The 21,828-nt window shown below is 45.3% G+C and overlaps 3 protein-coding genes across 6 annotated transcripts in view; 2 read left to right on the forward strand and 1 right to left on the reverse strand.

Annotated features, from left to right (window-relative positions):
• Positions 1–5,935, reverse strand: part of LOC120821031 (gamma-aminobutyric acid receptor subunit beta-3) — a 44,513-nt gene extending 38,578 nt beyond the window's left edge. For both annotated transcript variants that reach the window (XM_040179387.2, XM_040179378.2), the window contains exon 1: positions 5,224–5,935. In XM_040179387.2, the coding sequence (XP_040035321.1) occupies positions 5,224–5,375 (152 nt within the window). In that variant the 5' untranslated portion in view covers positions 5,376–5,935. The remainder of the gene's footprint in view (positions 1–5,223) is intronic.
• Positions 1–11,636, forward strand: part of LOC120821055 (gamma-aminobutyric acid receptor subunit alpha-5) — a 136,237-nt gene extending 124,601 nt beyond the window's left edge. For all 3 annotated transcript variants that reach the window (XM_078099023.1, XM_040179433.2, XM_040179450.2), the window contains 4 exons: positions 2,047–2,190; positions 6,886–7,038; positions 7,261–7,472; positions 8,208–11,636. In XM_078099023.1, the coding sequence (XP_077955149.1) occupies positions 2,047–2,190; positions 6,886–7,038; positions 7,261–7,472; positions 8,208–8,504 (806 nt within the window). In that variant the 3' untranslated portion in view covers positions 8,505–11,636. The remainder of the gene's footprint in view (positions 1–2,046; positions 2,191–6,885; positions 7,039–7,260; positions 7,473–8,207) is intronic.
• Positions 11,637–12,768: 1,132 nt separating this feature from the next.
• The window catches only part of LOC120821052 (gamma-aminobutyric acid receptor subunit gamma-3), a 54,227-nt gene continuing 45,167 nt past the window's right edge, over positions 12,769–21,828 (forward strand). The window contains exons 1-2 of the mRNA XM_040179418.2: positions 12,769–13,054; positions 13,515–13,669. Of these exons, the coding sequence (XP_040035352.1) occupies positions 12,846–13,054; positions 13,515–13,669 (364 nt within the window). The 5' untranslated portion in view covers positions 12,769–12,845. The remainder of the gene's footprint in view (positions 13,055–13,514; positions 13,670–21,828) is intronic.

A 21,828-nucleotide genomic window follows, 5' to 3' on the forward strand; every position in this document is an offset into this window, starting at 1 on the left:
TTTTTTTGTTCTGTTTGTTTACTTATTTGTTTGCTTGCAAGCAAGATTCCTCATGGGAAGAGGAACCGCAGCGTGAGCCCAGTAAGAAGCCACTCAGTTGTGGTGCATCTTTACTACTTTACTTACTAAAAATGTGATGATTTGACGCTTATAAGCTTCCTTTTTAAGGCAGACTGTTTCCCCCTATAAATCGTTGCTGTAGATTCTACCATACGTAATCTACCATAACAATACTGTTTTTTCATTCATGCTAAACAGCTTGGTAAAACATGTTTTTATATGTTATGAAATTCCCCAAAAATGCATAGTTTTAGTTTTCAGAGAGCAGATTTTGAGGCTAAATAAGCAGCTAGCTTCAGTTGTCTGTAAAGCTAAAAAACTAAATCAGAGTGTAGTTAAGTTAGAGTGTTTATCTACTGCTAAATAGGTAGCAGGGCCACCTTCGCCAAGGTGGTAACTGTCTTAAAGCTGCGGGGTGTTGGGCGGGGATGGTCCTTGTATCCAATCATTGGTGTGAGTGTTGATTTGTTGTGCAATACTGGCACCTGGGCCCGCTCTAAAGTTGGTTCGGTTAAAGGGCAACTAATCCCCTTTTATTTCCGTCGTTACAGTATCTGTGTCCTAATTTAGCGGCCTCCGGCTCTCACACGTGTGCACGCGGTCGCTCCCCTCGCCGAGCTCACAAAGCGGGAATGGCGAGGCATTAACCGCGCGACCTGTCGCAAAGTTGGCACAGGTGCGCCGTTCCGGCTGCCAGGGTCTTTAGCTCTCGCTCGGCGTACGAAAATGCCCCCATTAATCCCTTATTGCAATCTAGCTACCCTACAATCAAGGTCCTGGCGTTCGGCCTGACAGTGGTCGAATTTAAACGCTGTATTGTACAGCGGCCGCCAAGGGAGCGCCCTGAATGGAAATACTCAAGTTAAGATGTCATCCACAGGGCGGATAAACAGCCATGTGACCCAAGCCGGGGCCGCCGGGTTTAATGAGTGGGGCAATCAGCCGGAATACGCTGAACACATTTGAATGTTTTGATGCAGTTTCACGGATATTTCATGCGCTATAATCGTCTGCCTCCAAACCGCAGTGACTTTCCAACTTTTTTCACCCGATTACTCCCGATTGCCTGGGTGTCTGACAGTGAACCGTCCGCACGAAAGCAGCGCTTGTCAGTGTGGGAGGGACTTCCTTTCCCCGGTGTTTGATTGCATTACATCCAAATGAAAGCAGAACATTGAGCGGCTGCTGCAAGCGTTTCCCAATTTCTCTTGTTAGTCTGTATGTTTTTAGAACATTTTCTATCAATATATCTTTCCATATGCAATGTAAGTTGACATGATCACAATCAGCTTTTTAGGGCTTCAGCCCCAATCTCAAATAATGCTTTTTGTATTTTTGACTCAATAATTACAACAAACAGGGAATGCGTTACGTAAGCTGTTTCCTTTTCTGATAAAAAGAACACTTACATTGAATCGCAGTCTGAACCGCAAACATGCCATTTCAGATCGAAAAAAATCCGAGAACAAGCCCTCTCTCCATGTGAGTTACTGTTTTCATCTTTCCATGTTGGGTCAGGCTGATCGATGTCCAATGTTTGTGCCTGATTCATCCTGAATAAATGAAATAGCAAGGAAGGCTTCCGAGTTTTCAGCTCCGTTTTTCATCACAAGGGTGATGCAACACATTACGGTTAATCTGACTGGGTCTGGTTCCTGCCGACGGGGGAGCTCACCTCTGACCCAGAAGTGTGGTTTAAACAAGAATACACTCAAATATCCGCTCTCACACACACACACACACACACGCACAGGCTTGCAAGCACATTTCTGTTTTTTGTTCTTAAGCCGGCAGTCTAATCAAAAAGTGCTAGAAAGATTCGTCGGCTGCACATAATATGAGCGATTGCACGTTTGGAACAAACTGTTATTTCTTGGTAAGCAGATTAACAAACATTTTGGATGCTTGTATATTAAAAAATGAACCAGTTGAATTGTATATTCCCAAGCTAATTTGGAGACATCTTTCGCTCTGTGTGTCCCTCAGATGCCTATCCGGTGTCAGAGGTGGTTTACACTTGGACTAAGGAAGCTGCTCATTCCGTGGTGGTGGCCGCGGACGGCTCCAGGCTCAACCAGTACCATCTCATGGGGCAGAACGCCGGCACAGAGAACATACACACAAGCAGAGGTGGGTTGGCCGCCTGCGACCGCGTGTCTACGGACAACCGACAGACCGGAACTCACAACAAACACATCTACAGCTTAAAGGAACGAAGAAAATAACAATAATCACAATAAGGTCAGTGTTATAAGTAATAGTAGGAGAGGCGCAATACATTTTCTTTGATAAGAGTAAAAACGCAAAGGACGCAAGACAAAGAAAAAGAACCCCAGCATACATCTGCCTCAGTGAAGGATAAGTGGAAAGTGGTCTCACTGCAAAAGAAGGAATCCACTCTGTGAAGGAAAGTATAACTGCATGAATTCTGCATGTTATGTATATTCATATCATTTCATGTAATGGGGACTAGCCTGTCTGTTGCTAGGAAACGGCTGTAGCGCCCTCCATTGAAAAGCAATTGATTATGCTCTGTACAGTGACATAATACAGACACTTTTAGATGTTTTTCACAGCAAATCCTTGGTTTGTCTTTATGTATTTATTTACGCGGATAAATGTTTTAGAATCAGTGGCATAGGCAGTTCAGAATGATTATGTTATTGTATTTCAGAAGGTTACAAATTCACTCAATTATTAAAGGGATTTAAATCCAACTTCAGGTCAGAAGCGTCAGCCACATTTCAACAACAGCAACAGGTGTGGTAGATTATTTAAATAAAATATATTGACAAAACTCTCTATTAATCTATGACTGTCCCCCAAATAAATACAGCGGTTGTCAGGGTTTGACACACAGTCAGATATAGAACAGGCTACACTAACAACTATTAAGATAAATAAAATACATTACATAATGAAAAATGTTGGAAAATAATTCAAAAGCATTGGCATCAAATCACATTTGCAAAACCAATCTTCGGCCACCTTCATATTGCAATCCTCACTCCCCCCACAGTTCTTGTGCAGCCTTTTCCTCCACCGGTGACTGCTGACTGTATGTCGCGCATGATAAGTGTAATGCCAAATAACGTGATGTAACTAATTCTAGATTAGAAGGAGATAAACGCCGCGAGGAGAGACGGGCGTGCCGGGCCCAGAGTAAATGTGGGAAACATTACCAGGAGATCAGAGTCAATGAGTGGAGGCTAGTGGAGGAGAGTAGCCTATCCCTCACACAACCAGCTGTCTACAGGCCCGGACAGCCCTGTCAAACAACACTTATCCCTGCATGAGCCCATGCGCGCGCACATCCACCCCCTCCCCCCCCACACACACACATACACACACACAGTTAGAGAGAGACCTGAGACCCAGGGTTAATCCCTCCATCCAACCACCCATCAGCTTTTGCATAAGAAGATGACATCACAGATCAGGGAGGGATTGGTTGGTTGGCTGTCGCCTAGTGTGTTTGTGAGTGTGTGTGCACCAAATGTCCCCACAGCGATGGTGGGATGGTGAAAGGGCCGGGCTTTCTGATGGTAGCTGGTTCATTGAGCTGGGGGTTACGTGCGAGCTACGGGTCACGTTTTGACTTTGAATGTAAGCTAAGTCCTCTCAAAGATAGAACAGGTAAATCTGTGTGTGTCTGTGTGTAGGTTGGGATTGGACAGCCTCGCTCTGACACGTGGTGGTGGGGGGGTTGGATGGGGGTGGGGTGTGTTGAAAGGCATCTGCTTAATACTCTTATGTAAAACGGAACTGTAATACACTCCCCCCACCCACAGTTTCGAGTAGAATTATTATTAAAAGTGTGGATTTCCCCTGCGTTTTATTTTTTCCCAGCCACATCTGAAGCCTCCTGCTTTAAGCAAAGAGTTAAAGGCTTCGCTGGTGTTGATGGTTCACCTACTGGATGGTTGGCCGGTGAACACGTTTATTTGACCACCTGATTAGAAACAGTTGTCTGAAAGGCGGAATGTCTGTCCGTCAAATCTTTTCCTTTTATTAATAAAATACTGTGGATACCTTTATAAAGGTTAGACAATAAAACAATTAAACAAATGAAAATAAATCAGTTTTAAGTGCAGCCTTTCTTAGAAAATCAGCCAATACACACTTTGAATTAAAGCTGCCATGTGTTTTTTTGTGTTTACATTCATACACTGTGTGTGTACCCTCCAGGCCTGACAGATGTTTACCTCCTAAAAAACATGAAAAGAATTTTCCATCCAATTAAACCTTCAAATTCACCGTCTGCCATGTTTTGTTGTGAATATCACAAGAAAACTCTGTATCATTATCCGTCAAGTCCATTTGGTCGAAGGACTGAAGACAGTAAATCATCATTCATGCAGCTCAGAGCTTCTGCCTGGAAACCCTCCAAATCAGCGCTGATGAGTTTTGGGCTCTGGGGGGTCACATTCAGTCCAGTAGGTTAATTTACTCTCTGGGTGTGTTTGACCCTTTAACTAAAAACTCTCCACGGACCGACTAGACGTGCTTTAAAGGGGTTTTCCTGGCTGTAGCCTACTGGAGGGTTTCTCATGTTGCCCCCCACCCTCCCCCCACCCAGTACAAACAAGTGCAACACGATCTGATGTTTCCACAACGTGTCCTCTGCAAGTCGGCAATCATCTCCCCCGGAATTCCTCTGTGCTCGGATGAAAGTCACCTGGCGTTAACCATTCTCGCCTCACTTGATTAGAGCGAGTGTGACAGCCGCATGCTGTCTCGCCCCCGTGTCCACTCAAAGTAAGGAAGCGCTTTGCAAACCTGACATTTGACCTCTCTCATATTGGTCAGCGGCGGCTCGTCGTGTTTTCATTTGCTCTCAGACAAACCTCACGTGCACGGGTCCATATCGCTGAACGACAGAATTAAGCCTCTAATTAGCACATCTAATCTTAGACAACCCTCCCGTCTGAGGATGTGTTGCAAGAGATCAGCCCCACCGCTTTCCTTTTAAAAGCATCTTAGAGGATCTGCCTTCCACTGTGTCACAGGGCGATATCTTTCCTAAAATAAGAAAGGGTGCCCTGCGGCGGCAGTTTTGCAAGCAGCGGGACCCCTTTGGAACGCCGCACCTCGTTTTCAGAGGGTAATCGCGGGTCAGGGTGGAAAAGTGAAAGAGGCGAAACCATTCGTTCTCCCACTCACCAGTTGACCAACATGGCGGCGTTGTTCCCCGAGATGAAAGGAAGTTCCCCTCGGACGTTTCGAAGAACAAATCCGTGGGAGAAAAGCAGTAAGATCCACCAGAGGGACATGTTCCTCCTCATTCCTCTGCTCCCAGTCCTGTCGGGATCCATGCATCAAAGGCAAAAGTGACCCCGCGGCGTCCCAGGTCGGCAGCGCCGGGTCGTGTCCGGGTGGTTCCGACGGAAGCAGAGGTTCACGGCGTTGCTGTGAGCCAGACGGCCTGGAGTCATGAGGGCGTCAGAGGGCCCAGGTGATGGGGGTGACGCGGTAAGAACTATCGGTGCCGTGGACCCCCTGGTCGAGGCATGGCCGGGGGGGGGGGGGGGCGCGCTAGGGTCGTGTTTGGCCGGGTCTTCCCCCTCGGGGAGCGCCGAGAGAGCGGCCTTCTGCTGTCAGCGGAGGCCGGTGGGGCCGCAGTGCATTTGCCGGAATCTTCTCCTTCTCCCCTTTTGGCGCCAGTCCCGTCAAGAACGCCTAGTCATTATTCCACAAACGGCGGTCAGATGACCGAAAAGATAAGCCAACGTAAATGATAGAAAGTGTCCACACGGTTGCCCCCCCTCCATCCCACCAGTGAGTAGCAGACAGCCGAGTGTCCCTCTCCGTGGCTCAAGAGTGTGTGTCAGCAGTTACAAAATCATGCTTCATGCGTGTTGCAGGGTGTGTGTGTGTGTGTGCGCTGGATTGGCAGGGCGGAGTGGGCGGAGCTCAGGGCCTCAAGCCTCAGCCCAACCCTCACCCCTCCTCCCTCCCTTCCTCTTCTCATCCACACTCCCTCTCTTTCTCTCACTGATGGCAGGATGCAGATTGTAACCGGGGATTAGCGAGGTTCAAAAATCCGATTTTGCCCGGAGAAAGCCTCATGTTTACTCTGCGTGCGTGTGTGTTGGAGAGAGAGCCTGTGTACATGCGCCCTGGTGTGTGGAATATAGTCATTGGATTTTTTTCATAGTTCACCAGCGCCTGTGGTCACAAACTGCTACTGGTGAGAGGATTTTTTTAAAGCCTCAAATGCAATCTTCAGTTCTTTAACTGAATATCGTGTACGCTCTCTCTCTCTCTCTCTCTCTCTCCCTCTCTCTCTCCCTCTCTTTTCTATACCTCCCCCTCTCATTGACTACACTTTCTCCGAATTCACCTCCGACATTAACCAACAAAATAATCTGTTGTCATGTCCCTGCAATTATAAACGTGGGCTTTTTTCAGTTCGCTAATGGATCTGAAGTCGGGTTCATTTGGCCCTTTACGTTCAAGTGAATCGAAAAAAAAGCTCTCTTCTCACCAGCTGCGTTTTCTAGCACAGATATCTGCATCGTTTTCCAACCTGCAGTTTGTAGTGTCGTTCATAATGAAACAGCGGGCATGAGGACAGGTGCTTTGTGGGAGAAGAAGAGACGAGTTTATGAACACTTTTCAAGCTCTCCGGTTTATGGTCATAAAAAGTCATTTTTCCGGGAATGACCCTTCCGTCCGGTGTGGCTGCGGCGACGGGTCACAAATCATATATTCACAACACCACTATGTGCTCGCAATATTTGCCGGGGTTGGCCTCAAAGCAGACGTGGTGTTTATTGTTTGTTTCTAACTTCATATCCTTTTTAAATCCCCGCCTCCCCTCAGGGCAGTACACAGTGATGATGGCCCACTTCTACCTGAAGAGGAAGATTGGATATTTTGTCATCCAGACCTACATGCCCTGCTTCATGACTGTAATCCTGTCCCAGGTGTCATTTTGGCTAAACAGAGAATCGGTTCCGGCGAGGACCGTCTTTGGTGAGCGGAGCCTCTCTTTGACTGATGTACTCATTTGCTTCTCCGTGTTTTATTTGCCTTGGCAACAGCATTCCTGTCGTGCATATGTCACACGAGGGACGACAATAACAGCAGCACCGGGCTGGGTGGCAGTTTAGAGTTATTAAAGCGCCCACCTCTGTTGAGCAATGGCAGACTGTGAAGACTCAATTTAAACTTGTCACTGCCTTTGTTTGCACCCAGGGGTGACCACTGTGCTGACCATGACCACCCTCAGCATCAGTGCCAGGAACTCCCTCCCTAAAGTGGCCTACGCCACGGCCATGGATTGGTTCATTGCCGTCTGCTACGCCTTCGTCTTCTCCGCCCTCATCGAGTTCGCCACTGTGAACTACTTCACCAAGAGGAGCTGGGCCTGGGACGGCAAGAAGGCTCTGGAGGCCCAGCACCCTAAGGTACGGCCAGGGGCCACTACGCTACACGCATAAGTGCAAAAACGTCTTGAAGAGCCATAAAAATCAACTTGCACAGACTTTTTCTTATAATATCATAATTGACAAGTACGATCCTTTGCAATACCTTATAGGAATATTTTGAAATTTCTTAACACTAATTTGCTTTTGCCGATTAGATTTGAATATCAATAACATCAATATCATGTCTGCATTTTTTATCACTATGTCTACTTTGTTTTAAGCAGTTAAATCTCAAAGTCAGTCGAGAGCCGGTTCTCATTTACAATGACGGCTCGGATAAAAAGGCAGCGACAAGAAGCAAGTTGCTATGAACGAATAAAACCTAGAAACATCTCAATCAATCTCATTCAAAAATTGCATTCATTATATGCTAAAGACGTAGCAAGGACCAGGAGATGGTTAACCTAGCTTAGCATACGATTTGATAAGATGGCCACTCTTCTAAAGCTCACCTTGTGGCGGCAGGTTTTGAGCCAGGCTAGTTATTGACCCTGGTGTGCAGCCTTTATGCTAAGCTAAGCTAACGGCCCAGGCCGTTTGCCAAGCAGTTGGCAAGGAAGTGGTTTAAAACAACAACAAAAGAACCATCTAACCCTTCTGTAAAAACTAAGAAGGACTGAAAGGCATTGATGCGCAGTAATGCGCAGGGCTGTATGCGATTTCAACCACCCCCCCCCCCCCCCCTCCCCCCCATTGTGATCCGTCCCACTGTAGAAGCGAGACCCTATGGTGCTGTCCAAAAAGCCCAACAACGTGTGCTCGGCGGGCGTCAACTACACACCCAACTTCACCAAGGACGTGTCCATCGCCACCATCTCTAACACGACGACGGTGCAGCTCCGGGCCGCCGAGACCAAGATGGTGGACGCAAAGAAGACCTACAACAGCGTCAGCAAGATCGACAAGATGTCGCGGATAGTGTTCCCCGTCCTGTTTGGAACCTTCAACCTCGTCTACTGGGCTACGTACCTGAACAGAGAACCGGTGGTGAAAGGAGTGACCTCAACGTAATCTCCTTTCATCTTTTTTGTTTTGTGAGGGATTAAGTTTGCTGCGTAATTTGCGAGTGTTCGGATCCAAAGGAAAAGGAGTTGTTGTGAGGTGTCTGCCCCGGACTAGAAAAAAATAAAACACAAATATCTGCGCTTGAAGAACAAAAACAAAACTATACTCAACTATCTAAGTCAAGCACTTTGAGTGGACCCTTTCGTCGACGAGAGGGCGGCTCTTTTTGCTTCTTTCTCATCCATCCTGCTGCAGTTTGCATGACGCTCTCCTCAAAAGAAAACCACAGACTTTGTCTTGAATAGCGACCATGTATGTGTCCGTCTCTGCTTTAAGTGTGGTAGCGCGCTTCATTGCCACTCCCTTAAATGAAAGCAAACAGAGGCTTTTTTTCGTTTTTGCAATTTTTCCTAGATTTAAACTATTCTTATCACGAGGGCTTGCAAGCCACTGGACTTATGCTATTGAGACACTTTGCATTATAGAATCCTTTTCAGCAGTTGCTTTAGAAAATGTACTTAATTCCACTGTGGAAGAAGCATCTCTTGAGATTATTGCTTCAAGCGCATTAATTATTCAGTTTTGTATCCCTTCGAAACAAACAAAAACACTCTTTTGCGCATCCTATTGCGAACTATGTCGAGTTTTTCTTTGTCCGTCTTAACTTGAAGATTCGACGCCTTTTCCTTCAAGCCTGGTTACCCCGAAAGCATCGGCATTGCCAGCCTCGGTGGTAAATGCCGAAAACATTGAGTGCTACCTGAAGGTGGAAAGAAATTCTTACAATTGCAGGGTTTTTTTTAAAGGAAGAGACTATTCATCATTTATAAAATATATAAAAGTTATCATATAGGTGCAGCTTACCAACAATCTAAAGAAAAAAAAATGCCCCTTCCCACTTGGGCGACCGGTCAGCTGTGGTCGGTGTGTTCAGGACAGATTTAGGATTGGATACCTGTGGTTTCACTGAATTTTGAGAATCACTCATCTAGGAAACTAATATGAACAGTTGAGAGACCAGTGCTGTGTCACATCATCAGAGTGAGAGCTTGGAGAGCGTTGCTGAGGCTGCGAAAACCCTTAGGCAAGCGTCCCTCTTGCTTCTAGTTGGGGCGAAACCGTCAAACTGAGAGTCTGACTGCCGTCTGGGATCATCCGTGGCACAAAGTCTTTACAACTTACGTGGGGCAAATTTACTGATAAATTCCGGCTAAGTTAAATATTTTCAAACTAGAAAATACAACTGTCCAATCTCCATCCCCAACAGCGGAAGACTCGCAACCGCTAGCTGACCGAGCTCAAAATGTTTCAAACGATTTGGATCTTGTAAGGGAATCATGTCAATAACTAAAAAAAAAGACACTCCTGTGTTTAGTTTTACGCCCTCTAGAGAAAAAAACGTCTAATGTCACGTTTCCATCCGATGTGTTTTGCTCTATTTGCGTACTCACGTTTTTTCCTTCTTCTTGCTCGTTAAAAAACGTGACGTGGGGCTTTGAATCTCTGCATCTATTTTTTTCTCCTTGTCTCTTTCTACATTGACTAAACTGGATGGCAATGAGGACCCGTTGTGGCGTTTTGGCCGGAGCTCGCCAACAGCGCCGCCCGTGTGACTTGTTGGACCATGGTGAGACATACTCAGGAACAAAACGCACCCACGGTCGCAGCAGAAGAGTTGCCGCAGAGTCACTGTTTCTTTGATCTTGCGCATATAAATAGTGCAGTTGGGAATCTCGTCAATGAATCAAATAAAGGTGACACCCGCTGCCACTGCACACGCTTCGCTTTGTGAAAACCGGGACTTCCGGGAAAATGTCAGCTTCGAAATTCTCTCTTCGTTTTGAATGTTTGCGCCATTATTTCCTGCAGCGTTCTTGTGTGGTTTGGGTTGATGTTGAATCTGCATCTACCTTCTGTACGTCACGGCTCAGCAGCAGTGACAAAGGAAGTCCAATGGAGTGCAGTGGGAAAAGACGTCCATGCATTTGTCTGTGAGGGTGATCGCCATGGCAGCCAGTCCAGATGAACAGACCCCCCTCCCGGTAAAGACCTCCAAACTCTGTATCTGTTCCTCTACAGACGGCCTGACAGTCCGTCTGCCCTCCACTAAAACATCCCATTCGCCTTAGCTGGGGAGCGTATCTGTGCCGCCAGGCCTCAACGTTACCCAGCTCAATATCCTCTTAATATGGCTCATTAAGAGATCTTTCAAATGTCTCAGCAACAGGGTCTCCACACAGCAGCGTGACGGTAGACCAGTGGTTGGCAAACAGTGGCCCCTGAGCCCAAATCTGTCCCTCAAACAAAACTTTGCCCCCTGACAAAAGTTGAAGCTTAACTTTTAATAGTTAACAAAACTTTGACTTTATTTTTCAGTAATGACTACTGCTCTGTCCGTTAATCTTCCTTGCTACTGATGGAATGAGTGTCCCCATCCATCCGTCCATTTAACCAACCACTCTGTTCTCTACTGCCAGCCAAGAAACGATTGCCCACCCCTCCCCCCTTCCTTCATTCACTGTGACAGACTCATCTGCCATACATCTGTTAGAAAAGGGATTTAGCTCCGCTTAAGTTACTTTCACCCATTCAAGGGGAGGGGGGGGGGGGGTTCACGGCAAAGCGCTTCACTCCAATTTAAGCCGTGGCCGGACCAGCCGATGACAAATGCTTGTTTTTCTTCTCGGTAGTGTCTGGACAGCTGTGGCTGCTGCGTGTTGGGGACGAATTTAGGATTGATAGATGTGCTTTAGCCAGAGCTGGCTGCCAGGCGAGTGAGGCCGACTGGTGGTTTGAACTCGGCCCTTCGGACCGGGGAATGTAACGCGCACGCAGCGGTCGTCTTAGAGAGCCTTTACCAGTCGTCCATGCCCGTAAGGCTCCAGGAGGCCACCGAACGTGGATGTAGTTACTCTTGCTTTTCAGAATCAATGAAAAACTTAGTTTTTATTTTTTTAGGAGGAAACATTCAACGAAGATATTTGCACTTTTTGCAAAGGAAAACGCAGAAAAGCCATTGTACCTAGCAGAGCTTAATGTATTAGTGTTATTCACCCTTTGTTTTATGTACTGTGTATGTTTTATGTATTATACTTAAAATTACTGAATAAAAAGGAAGAACAAACATGGCATTCCTTATCAAGCGTTTGGACAGAGTTGCTTCATAGTATAAAGTCATGTGTAGCCTCATTGACTAATGATTATACATGCAGGGAAATAGGCTATTGGTATTTAACCGCTTTATGAAACTAACGTGATAAATGTATTGTCTATGTGTAAAATGGCCAGTGGCGTTGCTTTATGCAGAAATGTTCCAGACAAATTGGCCTCAGCTGTAGTGCCGCTTATTCGCTATTTCTCATGTCATTATCTGAATCTATTCTTTGATGTACGAGTGACTAGATTAATATAGATGACAGTTCTTTCTCGTCTCAGATTATATCCAGCAAACAGGAACATTAGATACAACATGCATAATGGAGGTAAATCATTGTTAATACGTAAACACAAGTTTTTTTGGGGGGGAATATATAAAATATATCCCATCACCGGCTATCCCTCTTGGAGAGGTACTTCTGTCTCATTTTCAGCCACCAGGAGGCAGCGCAGGCCTCTCTGCGCGCCGCCATGTGTGCGCGTCACAAGCCTCACGAGTGCATCGGGGTTGCACAGCAAGCTGCTCCCCCCCCCCCCCCCCCCGTCATCCCGCCTCATTCCCCCACCGCGCGCCTATTACCTCGTGTGAGTGCAGGTGAGCGGCAGCACTGCAACTTACGTGTAAAGATGCGTGCATGTAGCATAATGCTATGCTCATGTCATTATTGATATGATTTGCGTAATGCAACACACCCTTTCAAATTGTGCATGAAGCTCGGAATATTTTTTTAAAACAGTAATCTAACTCTTTCTTCACCTTTATTACCCAATGAACTGACTGCCTAATTAATTGGAATATATAAAAACGGTAATAAAAACAGATGTTATGCTAAATATGCAGAACGATTCTTGAAATAATAAAATCACCAGCGTGTAGACTAAGCCAGGTGTATGAGTCATGCAAGATGCTCCTCTGCTGAGGTTCTCCACCTCCAGCATCACCAAACACCACTGTTGTCTACAGAGGCGTTTAGGGAAGGGAAGAGGGCGCTGCTGGATACCGTCCGATTCCGACTCCCCTCCGCTGACCTGATCACATCGATCGATCGCACGAGCGCGTCCCTGGAGGAACCCCCTGCGCGGCGCACGGAGGATCGGAAAGGGCGGGTGGCTTAGGGGGTGGGGTGAGAGAGAGAGAGAGAGAGAGAGAGAGAGAGAGAGAGAGAGAGCGCTGTGTGGGTCGCAGATGACATGCAGAAGAAAGTGTGTGGGCGGATGAGGAAGTTCAGAGCACGGATTGATGGTCACACACCTATACTGTACTGGCACTTTCTCGCAGCAGCACAACGCCGGGATTTCCATCCACATATTCCTGTGATCCGGAGGGGGAGATCCACGCATGGGAAAATGACAATCAAGTTTGTGGTCATCCACTTCATACTTCTCGTTCAATGTGCTCGGTGAGTCAGATTTGTGCCTCTTTTTCAAAAACAATTTTATTCGCACAATCAACAGCTGGGAGAGGTTTTTATTTGAAGCTGTGAGCGTTCACATGTTTACAGTTCTGTGTGGGGGGCAATTACGCATCGCATGTGAATGATTCTGGCAAAAAAAAGCGTGTGGGGCTTCATTTTTTTTTTCTAAGGGCTTTCCCCACACAGGCACACACATGTACACGCACACAAAAATGACTGTTGTGGCCAGATACAGAGTCTATGCTCTGATAATAAGCCATTCAAACTCAAGGCATTCAAATACAATCATTATACGTAACTGCTGCATCGACAAAGTTGTTTTTCTTATGACAATGGTGTTTATCAAAGGAGGGGCGCAGTTCCTCAGCGTGATTAACGACACCCACCCTACCCTTTTGCCCCCCCCCCCCCCCCCCCCCTCCACTACACACACACACTCACACAGTTCTGATCTACTGGAATATGGCGCCGACGACGAAGATCCCAACGACACCACTGTCAATCAGATGCTGGTCCCCAGGTCACATCAGGAGGAAGCCACGCGAATACTGAACAGTTTGCTCGAGGAATACGACAAGACCCTGCGGCCGGACATCGGAGGTGAGGGCGGGTCGCGTTGACGTGTGGAGACTGGTGACAAAAAAAAACTAAAAAAGGACTAACAACTTATTGGAGTTAGTGGCGCTGTCCGGCGTGCTGATTGGTGTTGCTGAGGAGTGGAGCTGTCCACGGTGCTGAAACGAGAAGCGCTCGATTCGCTGTTGATGGAATAAGTGAAGGATTTGTGGCTGCAGTCAAATGGAAACGTTCTGCATGTGTTTTCCAGCGTTTTACACCTTGAAGAGCAAGTTGTCTGTTAGCAGGAAAACATTATCTGCAGTATATGGTCATGTATGAACTTGGATAGCGGTCAACAGTTGCTTAACTCATCAATTCCCCTGCTGATTATTTTCTAGATTTCTGCAATAGAACAACAGAATATAATAATTTGTCATTTTCTGTAGTCTAAAGATCCATCTTCGGATGTTTCCTTTCTACCAGCAGTACAACAATCCCCAACCTAAACATATTTAGAGAACAAAGAACAGCAGCGTATCTTCACGTTTAACTATCTGATAATCAATGACGGTTTTCTGTAATTAGGGTTAAATTGATAAAATAATTGCAGGCAAACGTTGAAACAAATCAGGGTAAAGAAACAACAGTGACGAGTGAGTTTTGAGACGAGATATAAAACAGATCTGACTAATCTATAGTCGCGTAGCCGTGACAGTGAAGATGCTCAGTGACCTAATGGGGGAAAGACAACAGGCGATGCAGTTTGGCAATCATCTTCAAAGACGATGACAGGACTGAACCACTGACTTGAGATGTTTCTCAGTGTTCAACATGAGAATCAAAAGGGGCGCATTGTTGGGGTTTAGCTCCAGGAAGCTTGGGGACATCCAGTCCCCAGTCTTTTGACATTTTGTGATTTAGACCGATCTGAACGATAACTAGGTGGCGTAAATGCTGGAGTAATTGTGATTTCAATATCTACACAGGAGCAACTTGAGTTAAAGGCAAAGTAAACTAAAATAGGCTATTTTTAAACCCTTTAGAGGGATGTACTCAGATCCTTAAGTAGGGCTACAATAAATGTTGTGGATCATAGTGATTCTCAAATGTGGCATGAACAAAGAGAAGTACTAAGCAAGTGTGATAGTTCATTTTGTTTGGATGGATCTATCAATGTGCTAGTTGAATGCATAATGGACCAATCGCTTTGTGTGACAGCCTCCGTTAAACTGTGGGAGGCGTAGCTTTAATATCGCTCTTTTTTCAAGACATTGCGATCAAGAAATGGAAACATATAAGGGTGGGGCTCTTTTGGTGTCTCCCTTAAAAGCATGTTGTAGGACTGTCACACTGTATTTATCAGAAAGGTCTAAAAGGACCTTTCTGGGATGGAGGGTGGTGGTTTGAGTCCAAATCATTCTCTGATTGCACCCATGTCATTCCTGCACCATACGTCAGGTGCAATCAAAACCCTTGGAGGAGGGATTGTTCCTCTTCAGACGGCTCACTCATCGATTGGTTTCACTGGTTGGCTGAATGAAAAGTTCCTGTTGTTAGAAGAAAAGATGTGTAGTGATTTTCCAAATCCTGTCTGTGGTTTAGTTAGTTTTTTTGTACAATTTTCGTAATTCACCTCTGCCGTATTTATTTAGCTATTTTTCATTTACAATACTGGGCAAAAAATCAAGCAACATCAGAGGAATAGTTTACATGTGGAAACAATTTGGGCTCCACATTCTGAAATAAACAGTGGGTGCGTTTCCTTCCTGCGGCTCAGTGAAACCTTTTCTTTCTCACCTTCGTTACCTTAGATTCTTGCAAACATACAAAAACGAACTTTCATACCTTAAAAACGTCATTTTTTACATGTTGTATGATTTCGTCTGCAGTGGTTGGGTAAATCATCCCAACCTTTCTAACTAAAGTAGCCGTGTGTGTCATGTTGTCGTCCGGTTTCTTGTTCCGTTACCAAGCGAGGTGGCCGGAAGTGCGGAAACCAACGTCAGGACGTGACGTCACGACGCAATCAGTTCGATGGAGTTCACCTGGTGGAAGCGGCGCATCGGAAGACGTGTACAGTAACGTTACTGTATCGTGTGTCTTTACGTGCATGTTAGGATACTTTCCGCGACTTTCACAAGCTGTTGACTTAAAAAAAAAATTACGTTAACTTCACGCCACCGTGTTTTGCTTTTAAATCGGGTACAAACACGCACCTGAGAGACACCGCGCACCGGGGGCACCGGTAAGTAATGATAATCTGGCTAATAACGGTGGCTGTCCTTTGATGTCCGTGGCGCAGACAATGTGTTGTGTAAAACGTGATGTCTCGTGTGGTTTGACCATTAATTGTCCGACATGTCGGAGGATGCTGACCCTGAATCAGCCAGTAGCCCAGTTCATCCCGGCGGGATTACCCATCATTCATTGCGTGATTCTTCAACGTAGAACAGGTGGCAAGGTTGTGCTCCTCAATATAAATCTAGGACCTTCTTGGGATGATTCATGGATATGAATATATTAGATTTTTGTTTGACCTATTTGTGCCTTAATCTGAAATTCACAAATTGACGCTATCTAATTTAATGTAATGTACATTTCTCCCTCAACTACAGGGCTGGTTTGAAGTCCTATTAAGGGCTAATAACACATCTGCGCACCTTGAAGACGCCGCCTTGAAGCCTGAAAGCCCTTCTTTTGGTCACAGCTTCGCGTTGGGATTTTTAGTGGGGTTGTGCTTGAGATGAAGTCTCTAAAGGCTGTGTGGACAGACTCTGGTGGGAATGCTTATCTCCAGATCATTACGGGTGTTTATTTGTGGTCTTAGGTTATCTTGAACGGGCTTGCTGGTGGGAATTGATTTATCTGTTTTTTGTTTTTCTCTTCCCGCCACTGGCTGGGTTCAGTCGGGGTAGCGGTGGGGAATCTCCCTCCAGCTCTGCTTCCGTAATTAGGAATGAAATTTTGATGAGATCCAGTTGATAAACCTCCAGTGTCATCCATGAAATGTTAATGTTGTAGCAGGATAATGTGAGGCAATGGAAACACGCAGGAAAAACACACACACACACACACACACACACACACACACAGATCCACACACTGGAAGATGATGTTGAGTCAAAGACAGATCTGGGACATCCAAGTCATTGTAAAAAAAAATAAGAGGTAGTTCAGTCGAGAAGTGCTGCAATGAATCTCTGTGAAACACTCAAAAGTACATTCACAAAGACAGACAGCGACTGGCAGAAGTCAGAGGAGTGTGGCTTATTTCCACGCTACACCTGGATTTAGTCTAAATCAAAGTCATCTTCTCCTCTCTCTCTCACACACACACACACACACACACACACACACACACACACACACACACACACACACACACACACACACAGTATCAAATAATGCCTTTTCCCCCCTTTGTCTCCTTTTAATGTGAGAGTAACCTCTCTGCAGTTCTGCCTGTTAATGTGCTGCTGGCTGTTGAACCAGAGCACAAATTGTTGTTGTTTTAAGCCTATTTCTGTATTAATTGGCCATTAATTCAATATTAGAAGTATCTCACAGTGAGGCTCACTTCCTGGTGAAAAACAACCTCTATCAGCTAAAACAAAGTGGGGGTCGACTGGAGCTGCCTGTACCGCTGGTTATACGTTCATATATTCCCTTCTGTTGCGTTAGATCCTTTCTCGGCCTTTATTTTCCGGGACATTAAACGCTACCACTTGGTGTACAGTAGCACAGCAAGATGTCCCCACAGAGACGACGCCTCGGGAGGAGGAAAGTTTCCATCGTGGTGGCCGAAAGTACGAGTTTGGTTTCAGAGGCGCTGGAGATTGAAGATCTCCCCCTGCCTTCATTCTGCATGCTAAGCTACAGTCTAATGCGACAACGAATACAACGTGAGCACAGTCATCTGTTCACTTTGATATGAGAACCTCTTTATTGTTGAGATTCTTTATTTATCTCACACAAGAGTCTGTGAAAAGCACATTGAAAAGAAACCCAAGATACAAAATAACTGGGTTATTATCTTGGCGCCCCCCTCCCCACCCGCCCCTGTCTCTTCCGGTCCTGTGCAGTCAGCAGTGTGCTCGATCTTCATATTTAAAGTGGGTGACTGGTCCACTTGTGAAAATGCCTCCAACGCCCCCCCCTCTCCCCACCCCCCCAGAGCAAGTGTTGAGCCCCACCGTAACCGATAGGCAGAGGTCCGCCTCGGACGAAAATGAGATGCATTTCTGTCCCTATTGTGTCACTTTCCTTTCTGGTTCACAGTGTGATCTCTGTACGCGCTGTGTGTGATCCTCGTGTACTGTGCAAACACGTGCATACAGGGTTTGTGTGCGCGTGGGTGTGTGTGTGTGTGTGTGTGTGTGGGGGTGTGTGTGTGTGTGCGCTCGCCAGGGATTGGAGGACAAAGCGAGTCTGAGTAGATGCATTGTGGGGTCTGAGAGCGAGGGAGGATTCAAGGTGCTCCATTAAGGTCTGAGCCTCGCTCTGAAAGAAAAATGCCACATCAGTCCTTTTCAAGCAAATAGCGGATTCATGGAAGGTTGAAGTACTGAGCCCACACACAATCTTCTTTGGTCAAAGACTATTAGACACCGGTCACGTAACCATGAAAACACAGTTTGGACTCCTGACTAGAATCCTCACTAGAGCACCAAATGCATTAAAATAGTCCCCAACAAAATGCCGTCTAAGTAACATCCTAAAATCTACAGTGACCAGCCGATGAAGGACATTGCTGAGTTAGATAAAAAAATGAAACTATACATTCCCGAGTTGTTTTTAGATATTTCTGGAGGAACCAATGGGAATGTGGCAGAGAGCTACGGACTGGGTAGGAAAGACAGAGAGTTGATTTGATGGACTAACGTGTTATTGGTTTGGGGTTTTATTTTAATATGAATGGCTTTTGTAACTCCCACTTAAATTTGGCCTGGCATACGAGTTTGATTTATATTCTGTGAGTCACGCTGAAGCCACAACTTGACCCAGCTTTCTGTATTTGTTTGAATAAACCACAAGCAGTAACTGTCTGGTATTGGACATGTCGAGAAGCTCGTGTCCCTTCACCTCACGCCCGGTCCTCATGTCTCCTGCCATACTATTTATAGTCAGCCCGCTTGGTGAATGAAATCCCTGGTAAATATATTGATACATACCAGTTGTTCTTTGCAAGAAAAAAGTATTTGCTACGCTGCAAATGGCGCATTTAACAGCAGCAGATGTTTTGCTATAAAACAGGGAAAAATTGGTAGATATAAACAGCAATAGACATCATGGCAGAAAAGTAAATTACCCCCATGGACAGAGACTTTGAAGTCACGGTACCCATCTAATGTAAGATTAGAGGTTAGCTGCTCAGAATCTGGAGACCAAGGATCGGATTAAGCTATTAGCACTTTAGAGAACTGTCCTTTAAATCCTCTGAACCTTTTTACAAGTAACCAGTGAAACCGCTGAACCGTGAACTCTTAGTAAAATCCAAGCTTTCTTCCCCAAAGGTTGATCTCACCAATCAAACTCTGATCACATGCTCGCTTCATTCTCTGCCGCCATGCAAATACAAGCGAGCTGACAGTTTTGCAATATACCCGTGTATTGCTGAAGGCTCTAAGTGTCCATAACTAATAAGCTTTTCATCTGTAGCGACTGACCAGGCCGCAATCATATCCACCGTTGTTGCGTCCCTGAATATGTCTGGCACTTGCAATTATTTACGTGTATGGGAATGAAAGCGGTGCGCGTGTGTGTGGGTTTGTGTGTGTGAAAGAGACTGTAACCAACAAGCAGCTGCTGATTGTAGTTTTTTGTAGTCTTTCTATCATCTATATTTATTCATTGCTTTTTATTTATAAGATGTGTGGTCAGTAGTTTCCTTGCAGACTTGCACACTCAAATGACGTGCACGATCTAAACGTGTGTGTGTGTGTGTGTGTGTGTGTTTGGGAGGAGAATGACTTTGATTCAGATAAAAGCCATGCAGGTGTTTTGTCAGAAATAGAAACAAAAGCTACTTCCTGCTGCTCTCTCATTCTCTTTCCATCGGTTTCTGTGTCTCCGTCACCTCTCTTTTGCATGTGCCCCCCCTTCTTTAAACCGGCCCCTGCTTACTATCACTTACTGTATGTTGTTACATTATTTATGTTTGCATTCGCAGTCGAGGTTGGAGGATTTTCGGAAGCCAAGTGTAAGTTTGACCCACTTTGCATCCCATATTAAAACCTCATAGATCTGCTTCAGAAGTCATGTCAGATTCAATCACTCGAGGGCAAAGCATGCGAGGAGGATGAGGATTTGTTTTAAGCACTGCAATATTTGGGTTTCAGTGAATTCTACTCATATCTTGGCACATTACATGCCAGCGGCCCTATATGTTGCCTTGTTTGATGAAATATTCAGACGTATCCTTTTGTTTTATTAAAGAAGCCGGTGGAGATCGGATCTAAAAGTCTTTACTCAGAAAGTTCCAGCAGGGTTTGTGTTCTTTTCTGTATCCCACCTCCAGAAATAACAAGGGAGTGTTTGTCATGTGCTCAAATGCTGTTACTTTAGTCGCAGCACTGGCTTTTGCTGAAAATGAATAAGATTGGATCGAAGATGATGCACAGTGGCGGAGGAAGTATTCAGGTTCTTCTTTTGGGTGAGATTAAAGCCGTACCCTTTTCAAAAACTTTACTGTAGCAGAATACTATGTAATAACTGTATTTCAGCCAACTTTCTAGCTAATGGTCTCATTTACTTATGAAGGTCACATAGAGGGATCAATATTATAGTGGGACTGTTTGGTTAAAAGTTCCTCCGTTAGTTAACAATGTTTCACATTCCGTCGTACAACTTCATCTTCATACTGGACCCATGACAGGGTGAGCAGAGTCTTGCTATGTTTTTGTGAGCGTCTTTAAAACCTTCCTCTGTTGGAGCTTTGAGATCCTGACTGGTGATTGGATGATTTGTCATCCGTTGCGTTGCCCTTTGAGGAAACGCACTGATTAAGGCCACATGCTGAATTGACGGTTGAAATATTTGCAGAAATTTCCTGCACGCCAGTCAGTGTAAGAAATAATTGATAGTTGCTATATAAATCAATCATTTCAGGGACTTTTAGCCTTTGTTAATGCTGTTTCTCCAACTTTAGGTCCAGTGTCCCATTCATCACGGCTCTCAAACTCTGTGTGTGACTTTTCCATTACAAAGTAGCATGAATTGTGTTCTCATATCTTCTTGTAACTTCTCTCAGTTGATGAGGCTCTTTGGTCTTAATTTGACTTAATTTTCTGATTAAAATGCCATTTCACTGCAGGAGAATGATGGGATTAATTAACTGGGGTCTTGAACTGGGGTTGTGTGATATTATTAGTAATAATAACCTGACGTAGTAGTTGTAGTGACTTCTGGAGCGAGTCAATTGTCAAGCGAGAAATTGATGAGAATTTATTTTTGTATGTTGCCAGAAACATTTTGGAATGTATACAGTGTTGATTTTAATAAAAAAAAGAAAAGAAACACACACTTAGGAGGAAGACAGCAGGCCCCGACCAGATGTAAAGTTTCTTTTAAAATGTTTAACTTCCGGCGTAAAAGCCTCGCCTTTCATTCCTCCAGCATTGCCGAGTTAATGAGAAACCACAAAGGAATGGCCGAGCAATCGCGTAGCGCTTCAAAGTGGAGGGGCCGATGCTAAAGTGAAGTGCATTAGGTGATAATAGGACCGAGCTGGCTTCAGATCATGGCTGACACATTTCTCATCCCTGTGAGCTCTAACCATTGAATCGATTTCAATCCGTGTCTCCCATGTCCACTCCACTCCAGGCAAAGCAGCCGTGGTTAGCCAGGCATCTGGGGGGGGGGGGTCGGACTTTAGAAATGTAGAAGGGGAAAGGGCTGCTTGCACCTGTGCGGTTTGTGTTTCCAATTTAGCTTAGTTTGTGGGGCGGAGCCGCGATGGGGAACAGATTGGAGGGAGCATTTGGTGAGAGCTGATTTTTGTGTCTCATGCTGCTTTAGAACATTTCTTTGTTAGTTTGCACCAGCGCTTATGGAAGGTAGAAAATGACCAAATACAAACCCAGAAATGCAGTGAAAAACGTCCACATCGTTTATACGAGCTCTTCCTTTGTCATAATTGAAGAAAAGTGTTGTTTTTTTCATGGCTACTACTGAACAATTTAAGGCCCCACCCGCCCAAGCTG

This window comes from Gasterosteus aculeatus, chromosome 1, assembly GCF_964276395.1.
Source record: "Gasterosteus aculeatus chromosome 1, fGasAcu3.hap1.1, whole genome shotgun sequence".
NCBI classification, from domain to species: Eukaryota; Metazoa; Chordata; class Actinopteri; order Perciformes; family Gasterosteidae; genus Gasterosteus; species Gasterosteus aculeatus.